This window comes from Notolepis coatsorum, assembly GCF_963971535.1.
Source record: "Notolepis coatsorum genome assembly, chromosome: 10".
Lineage (NCBI taxonomy): Eukaryota > Metazoa > Chordata > Actinopteri > Aulopiformes > Paralepididae > Notolepis > Notolepis coatsorum.
In genome coordinates this window covers 77,607,506-77,631,754 of record NC_140174.1, presented here as the reverse complement: position 1 = coordinate 77,631,754, position 24,249 = coordinate 77,607,506, and the positions used below count along the sequence as shown (strand labels likewise).

General features: G+C 42.5%; 1 protein-coding gene across 1 annotated transcript in view; it reads left to right on the top strand.

The window, feature by feature from the left end:
• LOC311236030 (SH3 and cysteine-rich domain-containing protein 2-like) overlaps positions 1-24,249 on the top strand; it is a gene marked incomplete at both ends in the record, with an annotated part of 395,651 nt that overhangs the window by 283,564 nt on the left and 87,838 nt on the right. The window contains 3 exons of the mRNA XM_084323611.1: positions 5,843-5,921; positions 11,926-12,038; positions 12,257-12,320. Of these exons, the coding sequence (XP_084179737.1) occupies positions 5,843-5,921; positions 11,926-12,038; positions 12,257-12,320 (256 nt within the window). The remainder of the gene's footprint in view (positions 1-5,842; positions 5,922-11,925; positions 12,039-12,256; positions 12,321-24,249) is intronic.

Genomic DNA, 24,249 nt, shown 5'->3' with positions numbered 1-24,249 from the left:
TCAAGGTGAACGTGTGTCATGAATGATGAAAATGAAAACGTTGCACCAATATTGCCCGTATGAGCCATCGTTCACAGTCGGTGACACTATCATGTCATTTATCAAAGGCTCACTGTAGCGCGGCCCACATTCATTATTTCTGAGTGTCTGGCCGAGTGAAAAAGGGCCAAATCTGATTGTGAAGGATATGCGGCCGCCACAGTGATTTATGACCCTGGAAATTGAAGTTGTATCTTGATAAACTTGAGCTTTCAGTTTTTCAGAAAGTACTTCAACTTCAACACTCATTTGTACTGTCCTGATTATCCACACATCAAAGATGACACCTTCACTACCTACCAATCAGGCTACCACACAGAAACAGAATAAAATGAAATGGAAATTATTCTATATTTATGCACCGTTTCTATTTGTGGAACAATTACAAGACAAACTCTCACTTGGCAAAAACAACACTTTGTCTGCTAGCTTGATGAGTCATGGTTCTCTGAAGCTAAATGAAGCAGCCACGCATCAAAGCCTCTGTCTCTGGTGTGTTTGGCTGAACGTCTACAGTTTGACAGTGATAGACCTTTTGTGCTGATGACTACAGATCATCAGACCACATGGGGTTGTTTGATTGAGTGTTTGCTTGAAGGCAAACGAAGGCCCACAATGAGTCGTGGTCATGGATATGATAACAAGTGGGTATAATAAATATCATTATGCAAATACATATCTAAATATATGTATGGTTGCTTTGTATTAAGAGTCTTATAAATGGAAGGCCAAAGGTTTGATTCAGGGGAATATGTGATGGAATTAATTCCTAATTGGTACTGTTTAAAAAAGCGAGTGAGTGCTCTAACTGCTGGTGTGATTAGAATGTTGAGAATATTGAGTTCTAGAATTCCAAAAACAGAATTCCAAATGACAATTACCAACAATGACGAGACAGCCCACAGGAGACAGGTCAATAACCAGGCACAGTGGTGCCGGGTGAACAACCTCTCTATAAACATCGATAAGACCAAAGAGCTGGTTTAAGACTACAGGAGGGGAGAAGAGAGGCTGGACGCCATCAACATCAACAACCAGTGTGGAGAGAGTTAGCAGCTTTAAGTTCACCTGGGATGAACACTCCAGCCACGTGGTGAAGAAGACACAGCAGTGCCTCTTCCACATCATTTACATTTACATTTAGTCGTTTAGCTGACGCTTTTATCCAAAGCGACTTACAAGTTCTGTACGACAAGCCATCAGGAAGGGCACAACTCTATCAGCTGAGCAACAATGTTCATCAAAGTGTTGAGTGCTACAGTGTAGGTTAGTTTATTAGGACAAGTGCATGACAGTACGGTTAGTTAGGGTTAGATATTTTTTTTCTTTAAAAAGCAAAAATTCAGATAATGGTTGAAGAAGTGCGTCTTTAGTCGACGGCGAAAGATTGGACGTGTTTCGGCTGTCCTAACTGGGGTGGGTAGTTCATTCCACCATTGTGGGGCAAGGACTGAGAATAGGCAACTTCTCTTTGATGACCCTCCCGGAGCTTGGATAGGAGTAGGTCTGAGGTGGCCAGAAGATGCAGAGCGTAGGGATCTTGAGGGTGTGTAGTTAGAGACCATTGACCGGAGGTAGGCGGGAGCGGTTCCCTTTGCCGCACGGTATGCTAGGTCGAGGGCCTTGAAGCGGATTCGTGCAGCAATGGGGAGCCAGTGCAGGTCCCTAAGAAGTGGGGTGACATGGGCCGACTTCGGTAGGTTTGAGATCAGGCGGGCCACTGTGTTCTGAATGAGTTGAAGAGGCTTAGTGGCAGTGGCCGCGTTGCAGTAGTCGAGGCGGGAGATGAGATGACTGTTGATTGGACGAGGAGTTGGGTGGCTTCTTTTGTCAGGAAGGGGCGGATCCTTCTGACGTTGCTCAGGAGGAATCGGCAGGTTCTGGTTGTCGCTGCGATGTGAGCAGAGAAGTTCAACTGGTTGTCGAGGACAACACCAAGGTTCTTGGCGGTCGGGGACGCGGTCACAGCTGCATTCTCGACTGTGATGGAAAGGTCGGTCAGGGGGGAGGATTTGGCCGGCAGGTGGAGCAATTCTGTTTAGCTTAGGTTCAGTTTGAGGTGGTTGGTCGTCATCCAGGCGGAGATGTCGGACATCAGGCGGCTGAAGATGATCAGCATGGGACCTATGATGCTACAGGCCTTTTACAGAGGCACAACGAGAGCATCCTGACTGGATGCATCACCGCCTGGTATGGAAACTGCTCTGCCCTCAGCCACAAAGTGCTACAGAGGGTCATGAGGACAGCCCAGAACATCAGTAGATGTGAGCTTCCCTCCATCCAGGATATATACAACAGACGTGTGTGTGTCAGAAAAGCCTGCAGGGTTATCAAAGACCCCAACCACCCCAACCACAAACTGTCTCAGCTGATGCCATCCGGCAAACGGTACATCAATCAACCTCCAGGCCCGGACCAGCAGACTCTGGGACAGTTTTTCCCCACCAGGCAATCAGACTCATGAACATTAACGGACATTAATAACCTGTCTACCATGAGCCACACATACCCACAAAGACATAACTATGCACACAGAACACAAACAAACAATGCAAGCAACCTACATGCACACATGCACTTTGCACACACTACTGACACACTGTGATCACTGTATAACATTTCAGAGCTATTTGTTGCACACACAATATACTGACTATTGTATTTTAATCGTAGCCCACTGTATTATAACTCAATATCAATATCAATGTATTTGCATAGTTTTTTGTGGTTTCTGCTGCGAGGTCGAGAGAGCTAAATAATGAGTTCACTCTCCTGCTGTGATGTGACAAATAAAACAAATCCTAAATTTAGTCTCCTGAAAAGACCACAATGACTCAACTCATTCTTGTCCTGCAGTCTAAATAGGTATTGGAGAAATGTCAGGAAGCTGGAGCACTGTTCTTTTAAGTGCTCAGTGGAAGAGGTTGCTGTATTCAAAATGAAAAAAGTAAAAATGCCTTTATTTACCATACCGTAGGTGGCTGCTAACGAGGATATTAATAACCACTGAGGCTAAGACAAACTTTAGTGACTACAGAGCTTTCATCAGAGTGGAAGTAAGTCTAGATACAACATTCAACATTACTTGAATTGCCACTAGGGACATTTTGTCTTGGCCATAAAGGCTGCCACATAAAAGTGCATACAATTGTAGTGCAGTAACAGACTGGTACATTCAAATATGTGCATACACCCTCCTCATGTCCCGAGTTTAGGAGATTCACTGATAGAGAGATGAAAGAGTTGTTATATCCAGTTATGTTTTCCTTTATTTAATTGGAACCCTGTAGCATCTACCTGATGGGAACAGTTTGTATTCTGAATACATGACATGGGGGGAGAGGTCAGTGATGCTCCCTCACCCTCCATCACTTTCACTGTTGTCTGGACCAGCCTGTGTATTTGTGATGTTAACTTAACACCTTAAAAGACATGTGTTGGATATATCAGCCAATCTCATCTCATCATCTCCTTCGTCTCTCTCTCTCTGTTGTGCGTTGTGTTTTTCTTGCAACCCCTGATAGTACATCCATAGTCATAAGAAACGACACTGCAACTTGATCTCTTTCCTCAGATCATCATGTTTATTTTCATAAACCTAGCCTCGTCATCAGATGTAAACCAGTTCTGTATTGTCATTGTTCAGTCTTAATTCTCTTCTCTCCGTCTTCTGTCATTAGTCCGATTATACTGGGCCTTGCCGTAGCCAACCACCATATCTGCTAGTGATGATGTGTCATCTTCTCCATTGCTGCCCCCCCCCCCCCCCTTTGTGAGGGGAGGAGGGAGCCATTTCAAAGTCTCTGACCAACGCTTCTCATCTGTGTGTCGTAGCTCAGTCTAACTTACACCCGGAAGACACTCACATTATATTATTCTCGCCATAGCAACGACAGGCCCAGCCCCTCTTCTCGTTCCTATGTGACACGCTGTCATGACAACTGCTGTTCACCTTTAACACACACTAAGGTCGCTTTCACACAGGGGCTGTTTGGTCCGGACTTTCGGACCAGAATTCGATAGTCCGGTTTTTCGGGTCTGTGTGAATGCGCGTCGAACTCGGTCCGCGGACCAAGCAGGCGAACTCTAGTCCGCCTGAAAACGTAGGTCTCGGTTCGGCTTCAGCGGACCAAATATAGGAAGTGATTATTATTACCACTGCTTGCAGCACTCACTGCAAAACAAGCACACTGCATCTAATCTATCTATCTATCTATCTATCTATCTATCTATCTATCTATCTATCTATCTATCTATCTATCTATCTATCTATCTATCTATCTATCTATCTATCTATCTATCTATCTATCTATCTATCTATCTATCTATCTATATATCTATCTATCTATCTATCTATCTATATATATATCTATATATCTAACTGTGCATCTTGGGAAGAAGGAAGAAAAACGCAGCTTATTATTATTACTACCGAGGCGCACGGCATTAATAATGGATCAATGCCACGTCAATACTATTATTATTATTATTATTATTATTATTATTATTATATTATTATTGGTCTACAAGTTGTTTAGCGAGAGGATGGTGGTAATGTGCTTCAATAGAACAATGGATCAATGCCATGTCAAAACTCGCTCCGCTGATCTGAGGGCTCGCAGACAGTCCACACACACGCACGCGCGCACACACGGCTTGCAGCCACACACACATTTCCACTGTCCAATAGACAAGCGCCCTTTTCGACCGCGTGACATTGTTCAGAAGGTCTCGGTGCGCTGACAGATTTCTCTATGTGAACGCAGGCGAACCAAATGAAGAATGCAACAATGTTGCAACTTCACCCCCAGAACCGCACCGAGTCCACCAAAACTATATGTGAAAGCGACCTAAACGTCTGTTCTATTGATGTCAAACTCTCCATACTTCTCTCTCTCAGTCCTTATCAGTGTTTATGTTAGCGAGCTGCCGAACGACCTCAAAGCCACACACCCTGCTTGCTACCGTGGAGACACAGCACTGGCTGCCCTACTTTTAAGATCTATAGATCCGTCTGAGTAGATGCTGTCACCCACCGATATATATACATTATATACACCTTGAAAAACATAGACATCCTTCACATGCTAGGTACATACTCCTGCCATGGCCCTAGACCCTTGACCCTGACATTAGAACTGGTCCACAGGTCTCCATTACAGCAACCATGGCTTCCCACTGCTCCTAAATACTTAGGATGGGTTCAGTGCAGACTAGAGGATACATCCCTGCTATGTGTGGATGTTCTTTGCAAATAGAGTGTCTTCTTCTTTACTGGAAAAGCCTAAATGTTTAGTTACTCGTGACCACAAAATAACTTTTCAACAATCTCCTTTCCAGACAGTCTGAGGCTAACAGAGCCACTTGCCAGACATACTACTGTAGTGTACTGCACACACACACACCACACACGCACGCACGCACGCACGCACACACACACACACACACACACAGACACCCACACACACACACACACACACACACACACACACACACACACACACACACACACACACACACACACACACACACACTCACTCACACTCACACTCACACACACCCTTCCCAAGGAAAGTCACAATGCTATTGTCTTACTACTGCGGGGGGGGGGGGGGGGGGGAAACCTGGCCTTTGCAATTTTTTCAGGATTCGTCCGCTCAAGTTGCATTCATCCTTCTCTCTCTCCTACCCCTCGCCTCCTCCTCCTCCTCCCTCCTTCCACCCCGCCGGCATCTCTCCTGCCCCTCACCTCCTCCTCCTCCTCCCTCCTTCCACCCCGCCGGCATCTCTCCTGCCCTGCCAGTCGGGAGCTTTCAAGCGGAACTTCAGCTCTCCGCTGCTGACCAGTGATCCGTTGGACGTGGTCAAAGAGGTTCCACAAGGTGAGTGAGAGGACATGGGAGGTGATGAGTCAGTGTTTGGATGGTGACGACGGCTGTGCTCTGTCAACAAGATATTGTAGACTCTGTCTAAATTCCAATCACGAGGACATGGGTGTAATAATATATCGTTTGGGAATGGATTTTACCTTCTCACAGGTTAATGGACCAGGTGGATAGGCATTTATATTTATAGGCAATGATAACCTAATAAAATAAAACTAAATAATTTTGAAGGCATCTCCTCTAATAATAATCTAATAATTCTAAGGCAACAATAATGTTCAGTAGTTTCTGTTGCCGTTTTCTTTTTCATATTTCAGTGATTTGCAGTACAGTGCTACTTCTCTCATAAAAAACACCAATAAGGGATGTGTTTTAATAGATTTACATTCATGGATAAAACATTTACCTAAAATAAATAAGATATTCAACAGAAATATATTTTCTTATCCTCCATTATGATTCTGTGCACATTGATTTAGTCCATGCTCTAGTTTCTGTTTCCAGGACCCTGAAGCTGGCTTCACTATATAATTATAATAATAATAATAATAATAATAATAATAATAATAATAATAATAATAATAATAATAATAATAATAATAATAATAATAATAATAATAATAATAATAATAATAATAATAATAATAATAATAATAATAATAATAATAATAATAATAATAATAATAATAATAATAATAATAATAATAATAATAATAATAATAATAATAATAATAATAATAATAATAATAATAATAATAATAATAATAATAATAATAATAATAATAATAATAATAATAATAATAATAATAATAATAATAATAATAATAATAATAATAATAATAATAATAATAATAATAATAATAATAATAATAATAATAATAATAATAATAATAATAATAATAATAATAATAATAAATAATAATAATAATAAATAATAATAAAACTAATAATAATAATAATAATAATACTAATAATACTAATAATACTAATAATACTAATAATAATAATAATAATAATAATAATAATAATAATAATAATAATAATAATAATAATAATAATAATAATACTAATAATAATAATAATAATAGATCAAATTTGTATAGCGCCTTTCAGCCTTTCATGACACCCAAGGTCGCATATCATGTCAGTCAGACAGTCTGAAGGCCGTCAATATCACTGTATGTACATGAATCTTCTGATCTGAAGATTGTAGTCACCTCTCTTTGAGTTTAAAACTATAGTTTAAAACCTATAGTGCACCAAGCCTCTTACACTCAGGGTGTCCGCGGATCCTTAAAAAGTCTTAAAAGGTCTTAAATTTGTTTATCAATTATTAAGGCCTTAGTTTGTCTTAAAATGTCTTAAATCCATTTTCAGAGGTCTTAAAAATGCCATAGAAAGGAAAGATAAAATCCCATGTCATCTTATGTTTTATTATGAAATCTGGGGGAAAACTATAACGGGAGATAAAGTTTGACTTTTCATTGTAGAATCACGCAGACCGGAATGGGGCGGAACCAACACAACTCCTTCTGTAATGTGTTGGCCGGGGAACCATTTCAGCAACGGAGTCTAGCTAACGTTAGCAAGGCGAAGCGATAACGCTAACGTTACGTTTAGTTTAGTTTAGCATTTACACTCGTTAATATGGGAAACTAAGTGCCAATTTAACGAGAACTGGCTCGACAATCCACTGTTTGCGCGATGGTTGGTCCCAGTCAAAGACCATTACAAGCCCTGCTGCTGCAAAAAAAAAAGAGCAGTCATGCTGAGCGTTCTGCAAAAACCGCCTGCAAACTACTATTTCGCATTTATTTTCGGCCCCTGCCTCCACACCAGCTGCGCCATCTCAGGTAGGACTATAACATTTGCACCAACAGAAGTCCGGATAACATTCGGCTCCACGCCAAAGCTTGAAGCTGAGGTCTTAACTTGAAAATAATCTATTCACGGATGTAAACAAGGACACGTTTGTGTTTATGTTCGATGAGATCTTCACCCACTATGTATTTTTTCCTCCCACCCACCCCCTCCTAATGACGTACAGTATCCTCCCATGTATGTTAGGATCTATGGGTAACAGTACTGTATATTTGCATATTGTATATGTCACAAATGTAACGGTCGTACAGTACTATATACCTGTATGTCCCTATGCCATAAATGTCATGTATGTTGAGTATGTCATAAATGTCACTATGAATTGAAAATGGGGGACCCTGATGTAAACAAGACAAACGTCTTTCTCTGGTCTGCATCCCCTTAACAATTGTGTGTATTGAGCCGTACTGTATTGTACCCATTCTGCAATCTGTTAAACAAAGTATTCATTCAACCAAAACCACAAAAACAAAACAACTGGATGAATGAATGAAAACTTTATTTAACAGATTGCAGAATGGGTACAATACAGTACGGCTCAATACACACAATTGTTAAGGGGATGCAGACCAGAGAAAGACGTGTGTCTTGTTTACATCAGGGTCCCCCATTTTCAATTATAGTGACATGACATTTATGACATACTCAACATACATGACATCATGACATTTATGGCATAGGGACATACATGACATACAGGTATACTATATAGTACTGTAGTGTTACAATTGTGACATATACGATATGCAAATATACAGTACTGTTACCCAGAGATCCTAACAGAAAATATATACATATGATGGGGAGGAGACTGTATATTAGGAGGGGGGGTGGGGGGGGTTTGGACATTTACGGTGCCCAGTTTCTAATTGCAGCCTCCCGTAGGTGCTCTTTAAGAGCGGTTTTGAATGTGGGCAGGGGTAAAGTGGGTTTTAGGAGTGAGGTTAAGCAGTAGTCTGACCAGTTTGTTTTGTGATGTTTGTAATCTTGTTTTTAGGGCCTTTGAGGTGCAAGCATAGTCGTAGTACCCTTGAATGAGTGCTCCTGTTAGAGTCTTCAGGGTATTACTATTCTTGTTTACCAGAGAGGAGATCCGGCACAAGAATCTTGTTTGTTGGTTGACTTTTTTGATACCCCGGGGAGGGTGGTAATAGTTATGTGTTCTGACAGTGGCTGTTGCACTTGCTGCTTGGCCCCTGGTATATTTTGTTATATTTGCTATTTACGTTTGGTCACCCCTTTGTTGAAATTCATCCAATCCAGTTACTCCTTTAAGTTCAAGATTTTTAAGTTTCCAAGTTATGTTTTAATAAACATCTTTGGACCAATGTGTCCCTAAACTTAAACTAATTGGTGTCATTGCATGATTTGTCATTTTGTTATTGTGAAATTGGTATTAAATTTAATTCTGAGTGGCATTAAAAAGTCTTAAAAAGCATTAAATATGACTGGGCTAAACCTGCAGATACCCTGTACACTGCAGTGTTCCGATGATAGCCACTGAATGAAAATGCTCACATACGCATGAAAGTGTGAAATGGCCAAGAAGAGGAAATGGTTCCGCCACGACAGGTATGACTTACATTTCTGAGTTAGTTTGTTTCCATGTGTCTATTTGTTTTAAGATAAGATAAGATAAGATATGTGACCGCGCCCAGTGCTATCAACCTCAAATCACGGAAGTCAAATCACGGCAAATCACAATAGAAGTTTCTGTTTTTTTTATATATATATTATCACAGTTAGAATTTTTAAGAACATATTTACTATAAAAGCAAACAGTTATAGTATCTCTAATAGTAACAATTCTTTGTTTAAAACATGCTCTTCTGAGACAAGTTTTCCTCCTAGCGTGGGGGCAGAGTTATTTTGCATTAGAATGAAGGAGAGTGCAATGGAGACATGTGGCATCAATCGCTGGTCGTGGTTACATATTACTTTATTGATCCCCTTGGTGAAATTAATTTAAAAAAAATTATTTACATACATACATAGTAGATACATATAGTACACATTTCAGTGCACACATATAGTACACATTACAGTACACATTACAGTATAGTATACCTGCAGTATATAATAGTATATATAATAGTATATAGTACATAATAGTGTATACAGCACATATATAATGTGATGTGAGTGTGAGTGTAAACAATATAATTAACTCTGAGCATGCGCATATGGGCAAGTAGGCAGTGTAAATAGGTAAATAATATAATATCTAAAAATGCTAAATATATGCTCTGGTGAAGTAAGTATACTATACAGTATACACATAAGGTTCCGTATGCATAAGGTTTGTATGCCGTGATATACTTCATACGTTATACATTGTCTGTTTAGGTAGTCCGTTTAGGTGGGAGTCAGACACACTCAGTGATAGAAGTTCCTAGTTGAATGTCTGGCAGCGGTCCCTGTGTTGTGGAGCCTGATGGCCGCTGGTATGAAGGACTAGCCGAGGCGGTTAGTTGAGTGTCGGTGGGTCTGTGACTGAACGTGTTTTTTTGTGGTCACCATGGAAGTTATGGCTTCAGTGCAGCTAATTTCAGTCACGGCTCTAAGCATGTTGCAGTTATTCTCTTCTTTTTTTTTATCACATTTTTTTATTTTCTCTTTTTTTACATGGAATATAAAACAAAACATGACAGCAGATAATACAGTAGTAATAATAATAATAATAATAATAAACAGAACAACACCAGACAATAATAATAATAATAACAATAACAATAATGACAATAGAATAACAGTAGAATAACAAAAATTATAAAAATGATAAATACAGAACCTAAAAATGTAAACAAATTATATTATCACAAACACCACAAAATACATTGGACATTTCCTCCCCCACTCCCACCCCAGGACCCCCGGACCCCCCAGGACCAACACCCCAACCCCGCTCCGCTGCTAGATAGTGGCCTTTACTTTATCGACCATTGCGACCCACAGCTCAATGCTGGCCTGTCCCACCCCAATTACACGTGCAGTAGAGATTTCCAAATAGATGACAATGTTGCAGTTATTCTCAATGTGCATTTCCTGGCTCAAAATGACTAAATGTTGGCCCCAATGTCACCACTGCTACTCTGACTCAATCCCACACAGCACTGGTAAGCATGACTTCTGACTTGTAAACAGAGAGATTATCGGGTTAACAAGTGCACCGCTTGTCTGATGTAGCCTGTGTGCTCCAACCAAGCAGCGCTCTCAGAAAAAACTACCAAACTCAGAAATGTAAGTTATACCTGTCAATATACCTGTCCTAACCTGTCCTATAGCTTACTATACTAACCTGTTACTATACTAACCTGTTACTATACTAACCTGTTACTATAGCTTACTATACTAACATGTTACTATACTAACCTGTCCTATAGCTTACTATACTAACCTGTTACTATACTAACCTGTTACTATACTAGCATGTTACTATACTAGCCTGTTACTATACTAACCTGTTACGATACTAACCTGTTACTATAGCTTACTATACTAACCTGTTACTATACTAACCTGTCCTAGCTTACTATACTAACCTGTGACTATACTAACATGTCCTATAGCTTACTATACTAACCTGTTACTATACTAACCTGTTACTATACTAACCTGTCCTAGCTTACTATACTAACCTGTTACTATACTAACTTGTTACTATACTAACCTGTCCTAGCTTACTATACGAACCTGTCCTAGCTTACTATACTAACCTGTCCTAGCTTACTATACTAACCTGTCCTAGCTTACAAGCCTTTCCTCTTCCCCAAAATTAACTCGGTCTGTTATTGAAAATGTTTGGTTTTACTTTAGCTGTAATTCAGTGTTCCTTTCATTGAGCAGGATTCCAGGGATGTGTGTGTGTGCACACATGAGTGTGAGTGTGCATGAGTGTAGGTGTGTATGTGTGGGTTTAAAGTCAGATGAGGGGTGAGATTATACAGGTTTCTTAATTACCTCTTGTCTCGTGTGTGTGTGTGTGTGTGTGTGTGTGTGTGTGTGTGTGTGTGTGTGTGTGTGTGTGTGTGTGTGTGTGTGTGTGTGTGTGTGTGTGTGTGTGTGTGTGTGTGTGTGTGTGTGTGTGTGTGTGTGTGTGTGTGTGTGTGTGTGTGTGTAGAGATATGTAAGGGCAGTGTTGACCCCGTGTACGAGGCTCTGCGCTACGGGACGTCACTGGCTCAGCTGAGTCGATCCAGCTTCAGCAGCATCTCCGAGTCCCCCTCCCATGAGGTACACACACACACACACACACACACACACACACACACACACACACACACACACACACACACACACACACACACACACACACACTGACTCTACAACAACCACATATCATTGTCTGACCACCTCATATAAATTAATCTAGCGGCACCAAATAATATCGCTCTGTCTTTTAACTAGTATACCTCTGGCTCCTCCCACTTCTCTCTTCTCCTGTGCTGCAGGTGGAACGAGTGGAGGAGAAAGTAGAAACCCATCCAATAGATGAAGAGGAACCCATACCAGGAAGTGAGTCAAAGAAAACAAAAACCTTTGAATCTCTGTGACTTCTAATTGGCGCATGGAGGGCGCATGTTTTGGAAGGATGTGCAGTGGCCTCTGTAGGCTGGTATTACCATGTTAGCACTGAGATACTGTACGTTTAACAGAGTGGCAGAGATTATCCTGATCATAGAACTTGAGAAGCTTGTGTGTAGCATTGTTGTTTAGAATGCCTGAAGGCCCCCCCCCCCACACACACACACACACACACACACACACACACACACACACACACACACACACACACACACACACCCTTCCCAAGGAAAGTCACAATGCTATTGTCTTACAACTGCGGGGGGAAAAACCTGGGCCCTCATTTATCAACAATTCTTAGAAAGTGTTCTATTTTCGTACTTAAGCACAGAATTTAGAATGTGTGTACGCACAGAAATATTGGGATTTATCAACCGTGCGTACACGGGTCCTACGCTCCTCCGTGTTGATAAATACCATTTATTCTTACCGTCAATGCTCGTGCATGATTATCCATATATGGTAATGAAACACCCCCATGGGATGTGAAATAATGGACTGACCCGAGCGACCTCTGAGAACTCCACGAGCGAGATTGTTCACGGAGGCGCTGTCGAGGCGGGGCGTTCCCGTGTTTCTGCGGTCTGTGCGCAAAATAATAACGAGTTGAGTTACGCGGAGCGCAGTCAGTACACCCCGTATATTCCGATAACGCTATATAATTATAAACCATGCTGCATTCATTCAGAGAGAAATACCTATTATTCCAAATGCTATTTATAGGGTTTTGACCATAATTACACTACTGTTGCTATTTTACAATGAACTATAATGAATTACGGGCCATACAGAACACGCCAGTGTTGAAACTAATGCACGGAAGCTTATTTCTGCGTTGCAATATTCATATTCTACCACCGGGCGCCAGGTACGCATGCTCCGAGCTGTGCGTAAATATACGCACAAAGTCAAGCACAAGTTCAAATTGATAAGTCCCACACTTTGCTTAGAAATGATCGTACGCACGGGTTACGCACATATCTGTGCGTACGCAACGTTGATAAATGAGGGCCCTTTTGCCATTTTTTCAGGGCCACATATTCACATTCCTTCCGAAAGTCTGCATGTGGTCGTGTGTAGAGTATAATAGCCTGTGTAAGTGTTCTTGCCTTTAATTGTCTCTTGTGTGTCTGTGTGTGTGGTGAGTGAGTGGGGGTGTGTGTGTGTGTCCCGGCTGCCTTCAAGTATGCTGTGGTCCAGCCCTGGATAAAGAAGCCCAACCTCGATCCCTCTGTTATTGCAAATTTTAGACCCATCTCACAATTGCCATTTTTATCAAAAATCCTGGAGCGCATAGTCTACACAGCTACAATCATTCCTTGAACACAACAACATACATGATCAATTCCAATCTGGCTTTAAACCACGAAACAGCACTGAAACGGCCCTCCTCCGTGACTTGATTTCAGCTGCTGATGCAGGCAACCCATCCCTACTACTACTCCTTGACCTCACAGCCGCCTTTGATACGGTAGATCAGAACATCCTTTTAGCTCGCCTCGAGCATCACGTAGGCCTTAGGGGCCCCGCCTTAGACTGGTTCCGGTCCTACTTAAGCAACCGGACCTTCTCTGTCCAACTTGGTGACTTCACCTCCTCTGTGGCCCCCCTCACCTGTGGGGTGCCCCAAGGCTCGATATTGGGTCCCACCCTCTTCCTCTTATATATACTCCCCCTAGGCCATATCTTGGCAAGACACAACATATTTTTCCATTGCTTCGCCGATGACGTGCAGGTCTACCTCCCCCTAAAATCCACCCAAGGGAAAACATCCATACAACCGCTACTTGATTGCCTGGCAGAGATCAAGTGCTGTATGTCTGAAAATTCCCTGACACTGAACGAAGGGAAAACAGAGGTCATTGTTTTTAATAGTGCCCCCCCGGCCCCCCTCATCGACGCACTTGGTCCCTTGGGTCCAAACCTCTCCACCTGTCTTTGACAGCAATTTTAAATTTGATAAACAGGTCAGCGCCGTAGTCAACAACTGTTTCTATCACCTCAGACTCCTGGGCGAAGACAAAGGCATACCTCGCTCAAAACAACCTAGAGACAGTGATACTGTACATGCCTTTGTCACTACTCGCCTCGACTATTGCAATGCCCTCTACACAGGCATTGACAAATCCCTGCTCCGCCGCCTACAGCTGGTGCAGAATGCAGCCGCGTGCCTCCTCACCAAAACAAAAAAACATGAGCACATCATCCCAGTTCTGGCCTCGCTCCACTGGCTGCCTGTTAATTTTAGGACAGATTTTAAACTAGCCCTAAATGTTTTTAAATCACTCAATGGCACGGCTCCTCCCTATCTATCCAAGCTCCTGCACCGCCACACCCCCCACAGATCCCTTAGATCAGTCGACCAGCTGCTATTGGTGGTGCGCAGAACTAGGCTCAAGACTAGGGGAGACAGAGCCTTCTCTGCCGCAGCGCCTAGACTGTGGAACAGCCTCCCCCTCAATATACGGGCCGCCCAGACCTTGCAGGTTTTTAAATCACTTTTAAAAACCTACTTGTTCTCCCTGGCCTTCCCCCCCACTTAATCACCACTAGACCCCTAGCCCATTTTTATCTTCTTTGCTTTACTGTGTCCTACCTGTTTTTATTACATTCATTGTTTTACTGTCTTTTTAATTTTATATCTTGCATCGTAATATTTCTTGTCTTTTATCAACCTGCCTGTGAAGCACTTTGGTGCCAGCTGCCGCTGCTTAGAAATGTGCTATATAAATAAAATGTACTTGACTTGACTTGACTTGACTTGGGGGTGGGGGGGGGGTGGGTAGGTGGGTGTGTCAGTGGGTGCCGGTCATGTGTGTGTGGTAGGCAGCCGGTCGTGGGTGGCTGTGTCTCTGTGTGTGATGGGCGGGTGTGTGTCTGTGTGTGTGTGTGGTGGGTGGGCATGTGCGTGTGGGTGGGCATGTGTGTCTGTGTCGGTGGTGTGTGTGTGTGTGTGTGTGGTGGGTGGGCATGTGCGTGTGCGTGGGCATGTGTGTCTGTTTCGGTGGTGTGTGTGTGTCTATGTGTGTGGTGGGTGTCTGTGTGTGTGGTGGGTGGGTGGTTACTGTATGCATTCTTGCCTTGGTATGTGAGTGTCGGTGTGCGTGTATGTATTTGTGTGTGTGTTTGTATGTGTGTGTGTGTGTGTGTTTGCACATGTGTGTGTGTGGCTTTGTTCAGTACATTTCCCTCCTCCCACTGCACTCCCAGGAGATGAGGATCAACTAACTACTACCTCCACTTTAAATGACCTTGGCTCTAACCTGCCTGCCTACCGCAAAGTGACAACACCTTTCTCCCTACTCTCTCTACTTCTCTCTGTCTCTACCTCTCCTTCTCAGTTTGTCCATACTGTACCTCTCTTTCTCTCTCTATCTCTCTCCCTCTCTGTCTCTACCCCCCCCTTTCTGTCACAATCTTTCCTTCTCAGTTTGTCCCTACATCTCTTTCTCTCTCTATCTCTCTCTCCTTTGATTGACTGATTGATTGAAAACTTTAATGAACAGATTGCAGAATGGGTACAGTACAGTACAGCTCAATACACACAATTGTTAAGGGGATGCAGACCAGAGAAAGACTTTCATCTTGTTTACATCAGGGTCCCCCATTTTCAATTCATAATGACATTTATGACATACACAATATACAGATATAAAGATTTAATCTAATCATCTAATCTAAACTAATCATGACATTCATGACATACAGATATCCAGTACTGTTACATTTGTGACATACAAGATATGCAAATATACAGTACTGTTAAACAGAGATCCTAACAGTAAATATATACATACGAGGGGGAGGGAACTGTACATTAGGAGGGGGTGGGTGGGTGGGAGTGTGGATTAGACATTTACGGGGGCCAGTTTCGAATTTAAGCCTCCCGTAGGTGCTCTTTGAAAGTGGTTTTGAAGGTGGGTAGGGATCAGTGCATGTGAGCGGATCGGAGCGTGAGCGGCGCGGGGAGCGGACCGGGCGGTTTTGACGTGAGCGAGGAGTGGGTTTTAAAATGGGTCGGCGCGACGTCCGGAGCGAGAGTTCTCCTCCGCTCCAAGCCGCTCCGGACCGCTCACACAGTGGTTTAACACTGATGTAATATACATGTAGTACAATGCCAAAGCAACAGATGGCGATGTACAAACATGAAGGCCATTTTCAACCAATGAGAAGGGTGAACCTGTGATATCCTGTTCAGGCTTTGTCACTCACATCCTGTCCCTAAAAGTTTTGACGCCATCGTTGTTGTCGTTAACTTACATGCTAACGTTAATGGCAGTGACCATAGCATTGTGGCTAGGCTAGCTATCATCGCTTAATAGAGCTAGTGAATGGATAAACAACGTTATTTTACATTGCAGAATGGGTGCAATTACAATGCGGCTCAATACAAACAATTGTTAAGGGGCCCAGGGGGTGTAGACTGTTGTAGTTTGAGCTAATTTACACCATGCTCCAAAAAAAATAAAAAATCTGCCGAGCGATGTGGCGCGGGGAGCGCTCGATTCAAGGTGAGCGGTGAGCGAGCGGAGAGCGACTTGGGGGCGGGGTCAACATGAGCGATTAGCGGAGCGGACCAAGCTTTAAAGAGCGAAGAGCGGATTTCTCGTCCGCGCCGATCCGCTCACGTGGCCTGGTAGGGATTCACATTTTTTTTATCGCTTTGGGTAGGGCGTTCCACATTGATGTGGCATAATTGCGAAACTGTTAGGGATAGAGTGTTGGTGGAGGACCCAGTTGCTGAACAGGACGAGGAGAGAATAGAACGAGACATGGTGCCAGGGGTGAAGTGTAGTAAAAATAGTCTTTACTTCAAAAGGGTAGCCAAAACAAAGAATCTCATAAACGAGAGCAGGTACAAAAACAAACAGAAGAACCACAGCAGGGCTGGTAGGTGAAGGCAAAAAACGAATCTACAAATTAAACACTAACAAAACGAGACTGTAAACACGAAAACAAAGATGAAAACAAACAAACACTAACACTGGGAACACTTACTATACGTGGAGAGCAAAGCAACATGAACAGCAGACAGACCAGGAACAAAAACATCAAACAGGCGTGGACACCAAACAAGAATCTCAAAACAATGAACCGACACTGCAGGGCAGGGAAAGCACAACTGATATAGAGGGAACAATTAACACAAGAGAGACAGCAGGGCAATTAGCAAAACGAGACACACATGGGGGTGAGACTACCAGGAAGGAAACACACACAAGAAAAGACTGAAACACTAAACAGAGAACATAACAACAACCATACAACACCACAAGGAACTAACAAACTAGGAACATAACATCTAACGGGGGAACAAGAAGGGCAAGAGGCAAAGTAACAGGGAAGGGCACAGAGAGACATGTAAACATTAAAGAGCCACCAGTGCACCAGGAGGGTATACATGAGGAAGATAAGGGGTTATGAAGATGAATGTCCAGCAGGGGGAGGTACAGGGAAAAGTCTGTGCAAGGGTGGGGGCTGTTGAGGAGCAGTGGAAAGTATGTGCAAGGGTGGGGGGTGTTGAGGAGTCCTAGGAAGGACAGGAGGGGAGGAGGGAGCAGCAGCGGAAGGCCTCAGGACAGGTGGACCCTTACAGAAACGTGTTTAGACCCTTGTTTGTGCCGAATCTGGGTTGAACATGATTTGTGGAACTCCCTCTGGTGTTTGGTGGTTGTGGTATTCACTGACCATTGGGAAGTATTTTGACATGTACATGGGTACCTTTGTGGTGTAGTGTATCTTGTAGACCAGGACCATTGCAAGTTGCTGTACTCTGTCATCTACTCTAAGCCATCCTAGGTTGTCAAAACGGGCAGGGGTGAGGTGGGTTTTAGGAGTAAGGTCGAGCAATAGTCTGACAAGTTTGTTTTGTGATGTTTGTAATCTTGTTTTTAGTGCCTTTGAGGTGCTTTGGTACCATGAGGTGCAAGCATAGTCGTAGTACCCTTGAATGAGTGCTCCTGTTAGAGTCTTCAGGGTATTTCTGTTTACCAGAGAGGAGATCCGGTACATGAATCTTGTTCGTTGCTTGACTTTTTTTTATTACATTGGATGCCATCTTGTCACAGGAACGATTTGCCTCTAGGATGGAACCCAGGTATGTAATTTCATCTTTTCTTGTGACAATATTGTCACCCACTGTAACAGAGAAGCTGTTACAGAGTTTGTTATTTGATCCGAAGAGAATGGACTCTGTTTTACCCAGGTGTAATGATAGTTTGTTATCAGCGAGCCAGGTGCAGATTCTGCTGAGTTGAGGGTTTTTTCAACCTGTAACTTGTTCTTGTCAGAGACCAGCAGGGCTGAGTCGTCCAAAACAGGAACAAGTTGCAGTCACAAGCTGACGACATGTTATTTGCATAAATTAGGAACAGTAACGGTCCTAGTATGCTTCCTTGTGGAACACCACAGCTCACTGGGAGGGGGGGCTAGAGTACCGTTTACCTCTACCATCTGTTCTCTCCTCTCTCCCCTCCCCTGTCTCTACCTCCTCTTTCTGTCACAACCTCTCCTTGTCTCTTTTTGTCACTACGTCTCCTCTCTGTTTGTCACTACCCCTCTCTCTCTTTCTCTCTCTCTCTCTCTCTCTCTCTGTCTCTCTCTCTCTCTCTCTCGCTCTCTCTCACTCTTTCTCTCTCTCTAGATCTCTCTCTCACTCTTTCTCTCTCTCTAGATCTCCTCAGTTTGTCCCTACCTCTCTTTGTCTCCCTCTCTCTACCTCTCTCTTTCTGTCACTACCTCTCTTTCTCTGTTTGTCCCTACCTCTCTCTCTCTCTCTCTCTCTCTCTCTCTCTCTCTCTCTCTCTCTCTCTCTCTCTCTCTCTCTCTCTCTCTCTCTCTGTATTTCTCTCTCTCTACATCTATCTCTCTGTCTCTACCCCTCTCTCTTTCTGTCACTACCTCTCTTTCTCTGTTTGTCCCTACCTCTCTCTCTCTCTCTTTCTCTCTCTTTCTCTCTCTCTGTCTCTACATCTCTCTCTGTCTCTACCTCTCCCATAATAGTAGTAGTGTTGTGAAGGATCAGATTAAACCGAATATATATATTTATTTATATATATATATTTAATAGTATTTGTATATCGTTTGATATCCCCTGTATATTCCTTGTACAATATGCACTGAATATCCCTTTAGTCTACTAAACAGCCCATAATAGTTTCATTCTACCATTGGACGAGAACCTGGCGCCAGCAGCCATACCCCTAGGTTCAAGTTCAATCGTGCCGCCCAACATGTCGTGGCAAGCCCGGTTCCGCGTAGGAATACGTCTGGCGAAATACGAATGGTACTATTTGTTCACAGCGCATATATATATGGCGCAAGTAAAGTAGAACTTTCTTTTTAGTCCATTAGTTCTGTACCCTCCAACCGAGTAACAGACGCGAAGCCTCACCCACGACGCACGTGTGGTGCAGTAAGGCCTACTTGGCCTCAGAATAGGCATTGAGATATCGTGTGGATTAATAGTTGAATTGTCATAGTTTGGCACTATACCGTCGAGTTGGACGTATTTCTATTAAGCTAATAATAGTCTATTTATGTATGGTGCATCGTCGGTTAGAGCTATAAAGTGAGCAGCACCCCCATCGTTCCTGACGTTATCTGGAGTCTTAACCAGGCTGGGCAGACCACTAGTGGTGCTTGCATCCGAGGAGCTCCGGGCCAGGGCGACTGGACCTGTACATTGGATTACTCTACCCGGACGACGGCGAGCCTTCCACGGCTTGGATTATGCTTTGGGTGCTTTGATTATTCCATGGATAACGGCCAACACTGCGGAGTGTTGGAACTACCCCCCGGAGAGGAGCAAGGTGAGACGGCGCTCTACACCAGTGAGGTCGCCTCACGTCTCTCCGTTGTGGACCGGCAGCTACCGTCCACCAGAGGGTCCAGCTGTATTCATCTGCGGACCGAGGTTCTGTGGGCACCGTGTTCAAGACTTTGAATTCTCCCAAGAAATCGTCGGCCAGATGGGATACCGCCAGCGGCTTCTCTAACCCCCCCCTCCTACTGTCTTACAACCAGCGGGACCCCCCCCCCCCCCCCCTTAGTGTATCCAGCTATAATCATTTAAGTACCATCGCTATAGTTTCCTAAAGAACCGGGTTGTATACTTACTCCCTGCGTAACCAGAGATTGGACATTCAATGTTGATTTACCTACGAATACTCATTTGCCATACAAGTGCATTTCAAATCATAAGTGTAAACAAGTGAACGTTGTATATACCTTTTGCTATATTAAATATTCGATTTGTACATTTGTGTGGACTTCGTTTCATCAGGTGGGAAAGTGTTCATCATATCTATATCATGTACTGGATGGCCAGAAGTTAAAGTACAAGAGGTAGTGGTTTAATACCATACTTAACAATACAGTCAGGGAATTGTACCCCTCAGTTACAATTGGTCCTTCGAGCCGGAGGGTAACTAGTGTAATATTAATATAGTGTTATTAATATTAAAATGGCCTATGATGAACACTCCACGAAACGGTCCTCCTAACGTAGAACGCCCGCGGCGCAGACGACAGACACCTCAGTACTTAGAGGTGTCTATTAGGGTGTGCAGTGTTTCCCCAACCACCCCCTTCCCCTAGGGTGACCAAACGTCCCGATTTGTGAGGGACAGTCCCGCATTTCAGCCCTCTGTCCCGCATGCCGCAAGAGAAGAATATTGTCCCGCATTTCAATAAGTGTCCCGCAATTATAATTTTTTTTATAATTAATATTTATTGTTTTTGTCCTCTCATTAATCCCCAAAACATGCACTAATGCACGCACCCCGCAAGTACTACATACGTAACGTTATGAAACTACACTACCCAGCTCACGCCATCCCTGTCAAACTTGGAGCCGCCTGGCATGAACATTTCTTTTTTATGTTCTTTTTGTGATTATGTCTCACGGGTCGAACAAGCCTGAATGTTATTGCCATAAAATAGAATGTGGTTTGTTTCTTTACCTTTCTGTGAACGTCTAGAAAAAAAAACACGTCTCAATCTGATGAAAAATGGCGGAGCATTTTTCATTACAAAAAAGTAACTTTACTTACAGTAGATTTCATTCACAATCTTTGCTGCCCTGTTACGGGCGCCTGGTGGTACTAAATCCAGATTGAATTGAAGATTTGGCCCGATCCATACATGTATGACTTGGCCATAATAAGGTAATTTATCTGCCTGATATTCTATATTCTATATAGTGTCTGGATTGCAAAATTCAGTACTGTATCTACAAAAACCCCTGTACATCATCTGCCCTTAATCCATTTGCTTAGATTTTTTGTACACTTGATCTCAAGAAGGTGCTGAATGAGCTCAGTGGCAATGTTTTACGTCTGATCAATGTTAGCATGGTTGTTATTCACCGTCAAAGATGACATTTCTTTTTTTATAATAATTCATATTCTCCTTTGGCTCCTATTCTATATTCAAATTAATAATCGACTTGTTAACAATAAAAAAAAAAGCGAAAACATGATATTAGATTGTAAAAAAAACAGCCCCCGGTGGATGTGGGCCTAAATAAGCCAACCACGACCACCGGTCGTGAAGACAGTGATTTGCACTCCGAGCAATCTCAAGCCCTTGTTGGAAATACTTCGGATTTTGATAAACTTGTGGAACCTCGAGACAGTTTTATGCAAGCTATGTAAACTACAGCTGGCCTACCTATTTTGGGAGTTCTAGTGTCAAGAATGTAAGTAGCCTACTTTTCTGTTTTAGCACTTTATTGTAAATCATCCCTCTGGGTAAAACGTTATTGAATAGAGAAAAAAGCATCATGCAGGTCCCGTTTCATGCCAAGGAAAAGATATCGCTTCATGTTTATCACACCTTGTTCGGAGGCCTGTGTATGAATGTCCGTTCTATATGCCATAAACTATCATTAATTTGATCTCCGAGAGACAGCCCCTTCTCAATCTAGCACCAATTCCACCTCACGCACTGAGAGAGAGAGAGAGAGAGGGTGTGTGTCTGTGTGTGTGTGTGTGTTCGCCACACTATGAGGCTATGCTAAATTACAGGTAATCTCTCAGTGGTGTGCGTGGGCTGAACGAACAACATCCGGCCCTTTGCGCAAGTTATATTTGCGGGGTCAACTTGGAGTTTTTAATTCAATTCTGCATGCAAATTTTTTTTCTGCATGTGCGTTCCATTAGTGGTTAACATACCATTGCATTTGTTCGGTACACAGTGCGTACTGAACCAAAGGTCCAGTACTGAAAAGGTTTGGTACGGATATGTGTACCATTACACACCCAGTGTTTCCCCTAGGATCTTTTTCAGGGGGGGGTGGTAGGCACCCCAAAACTACTAGTCTTGTCACAGTAAAGTTTAAATATCATCATTATCTGGCCATCCTCAGTAAATATCAAACTTTCCAAAGACCAGAGTTGGGACGGGCACGCGCGCACACACACACACAGAGAAAGGGAGAATGGCTTATATGAACTATCCAGTTCATATATCAACTTATACTATCCAGTTCGTTTTTATATAATTTAGCTAGCTCGCCAACGTTACTGTGATTAAAGCTAACTAAAAAAATTATTAAAAAACTTTATAATTTTCTATAAAAAAAATTATGTATTATAATTTTTTCAGGGGGGGCAGGCAGGGTGACCAAATCCATATGATCCAAATGCAGGACAGCGTGTTGATTTTGTGGGACATTTGTTGAAATTGCGGGACAGTAATGAATATGGATACAATAATCATGTTTACATAATGTATTCATTTTGATCAAAATATAAGCATTTAATGTATTAAAAATACAATAGTGTTGTGTATTAATTGCTTATTATACTCATAATCACTGTATAGAAGAATACCACAATCCAACATGCTGTTAAATTACCTACAGACTCCTAGAGGTTATATGGCTATATAGAGTTAAGATACATGAACCCTGTGATCTCTCTTGTAATGTGATACTGAAGTGCATACATGTATTCAGGGCTTGACATTCACTTTTTGGCTCACTAGCCACTGTGGCTAGTGGTTTTCCAAAGTCACTAGCCACTCAGCATTTTCACCAGCCAAAAATCCCTGCACTCGCGCCCCCACCCAAAAAGTAATAAATATAGGTCATTGGACAATGTAACTGCAAGCATTTGTTTGGACATATGATTTTATTTAAACAGAAACATCTAAAATAACATCTAATCCAAAATGTCAGTAGTGTGGTGTGTGCTAAAATAATATCTAATCCAAAGTGTCAGTAGTGTGGTGTGTGATAAAATAACATCTAATCCAATAACATCTGTCACCACCCGAACATCCCACCCGCCCAGACAAGTACAAACTTAATTAATTAAATTGTAGAGCACTGTGATATAAAGTGTTACCAATATTTGCTTCGATGTCTAGTCCTCTATTCAGTGTGTGTGTGTGTGTGAGAGAGAGAGAGAGAGAGAGAGAGAGAGAGAGAGAGAGAGAGAGAGAGAGAGAGAGAGAGAGAGAGAGAGAGAGAGAGAGAGAGAGAGAGAGAGAGAGAGAGATCTGGGGCAGCTGTCCATGGTGCTGAATATTTGCATGGGGCTGTGTTAGTCTGGAGCCCGTATGCTTCTTAATGTTAAATGAATGTGGCTAGCTAACAAACAACGTAATATTAGTTTAATAATACACGTTACATAATACATGTTAGTTTGTCTAATACTTACTCGCACATCCACAAATAGTCGGTGAAGGGTCTTCCTTTCTTCCCGATTGTGTGAATGTTGGGGAACAGCAGCTTCAACTTGTCCATCTGAGCTGATTTCATTGAGACCAGGGATCTGACTGCAACACTCTCCTCTAACAGACCAGTCTTCGCCCGCTTGGTAGCTAGAGTATGTATGTGGCCGTTTGATATTTC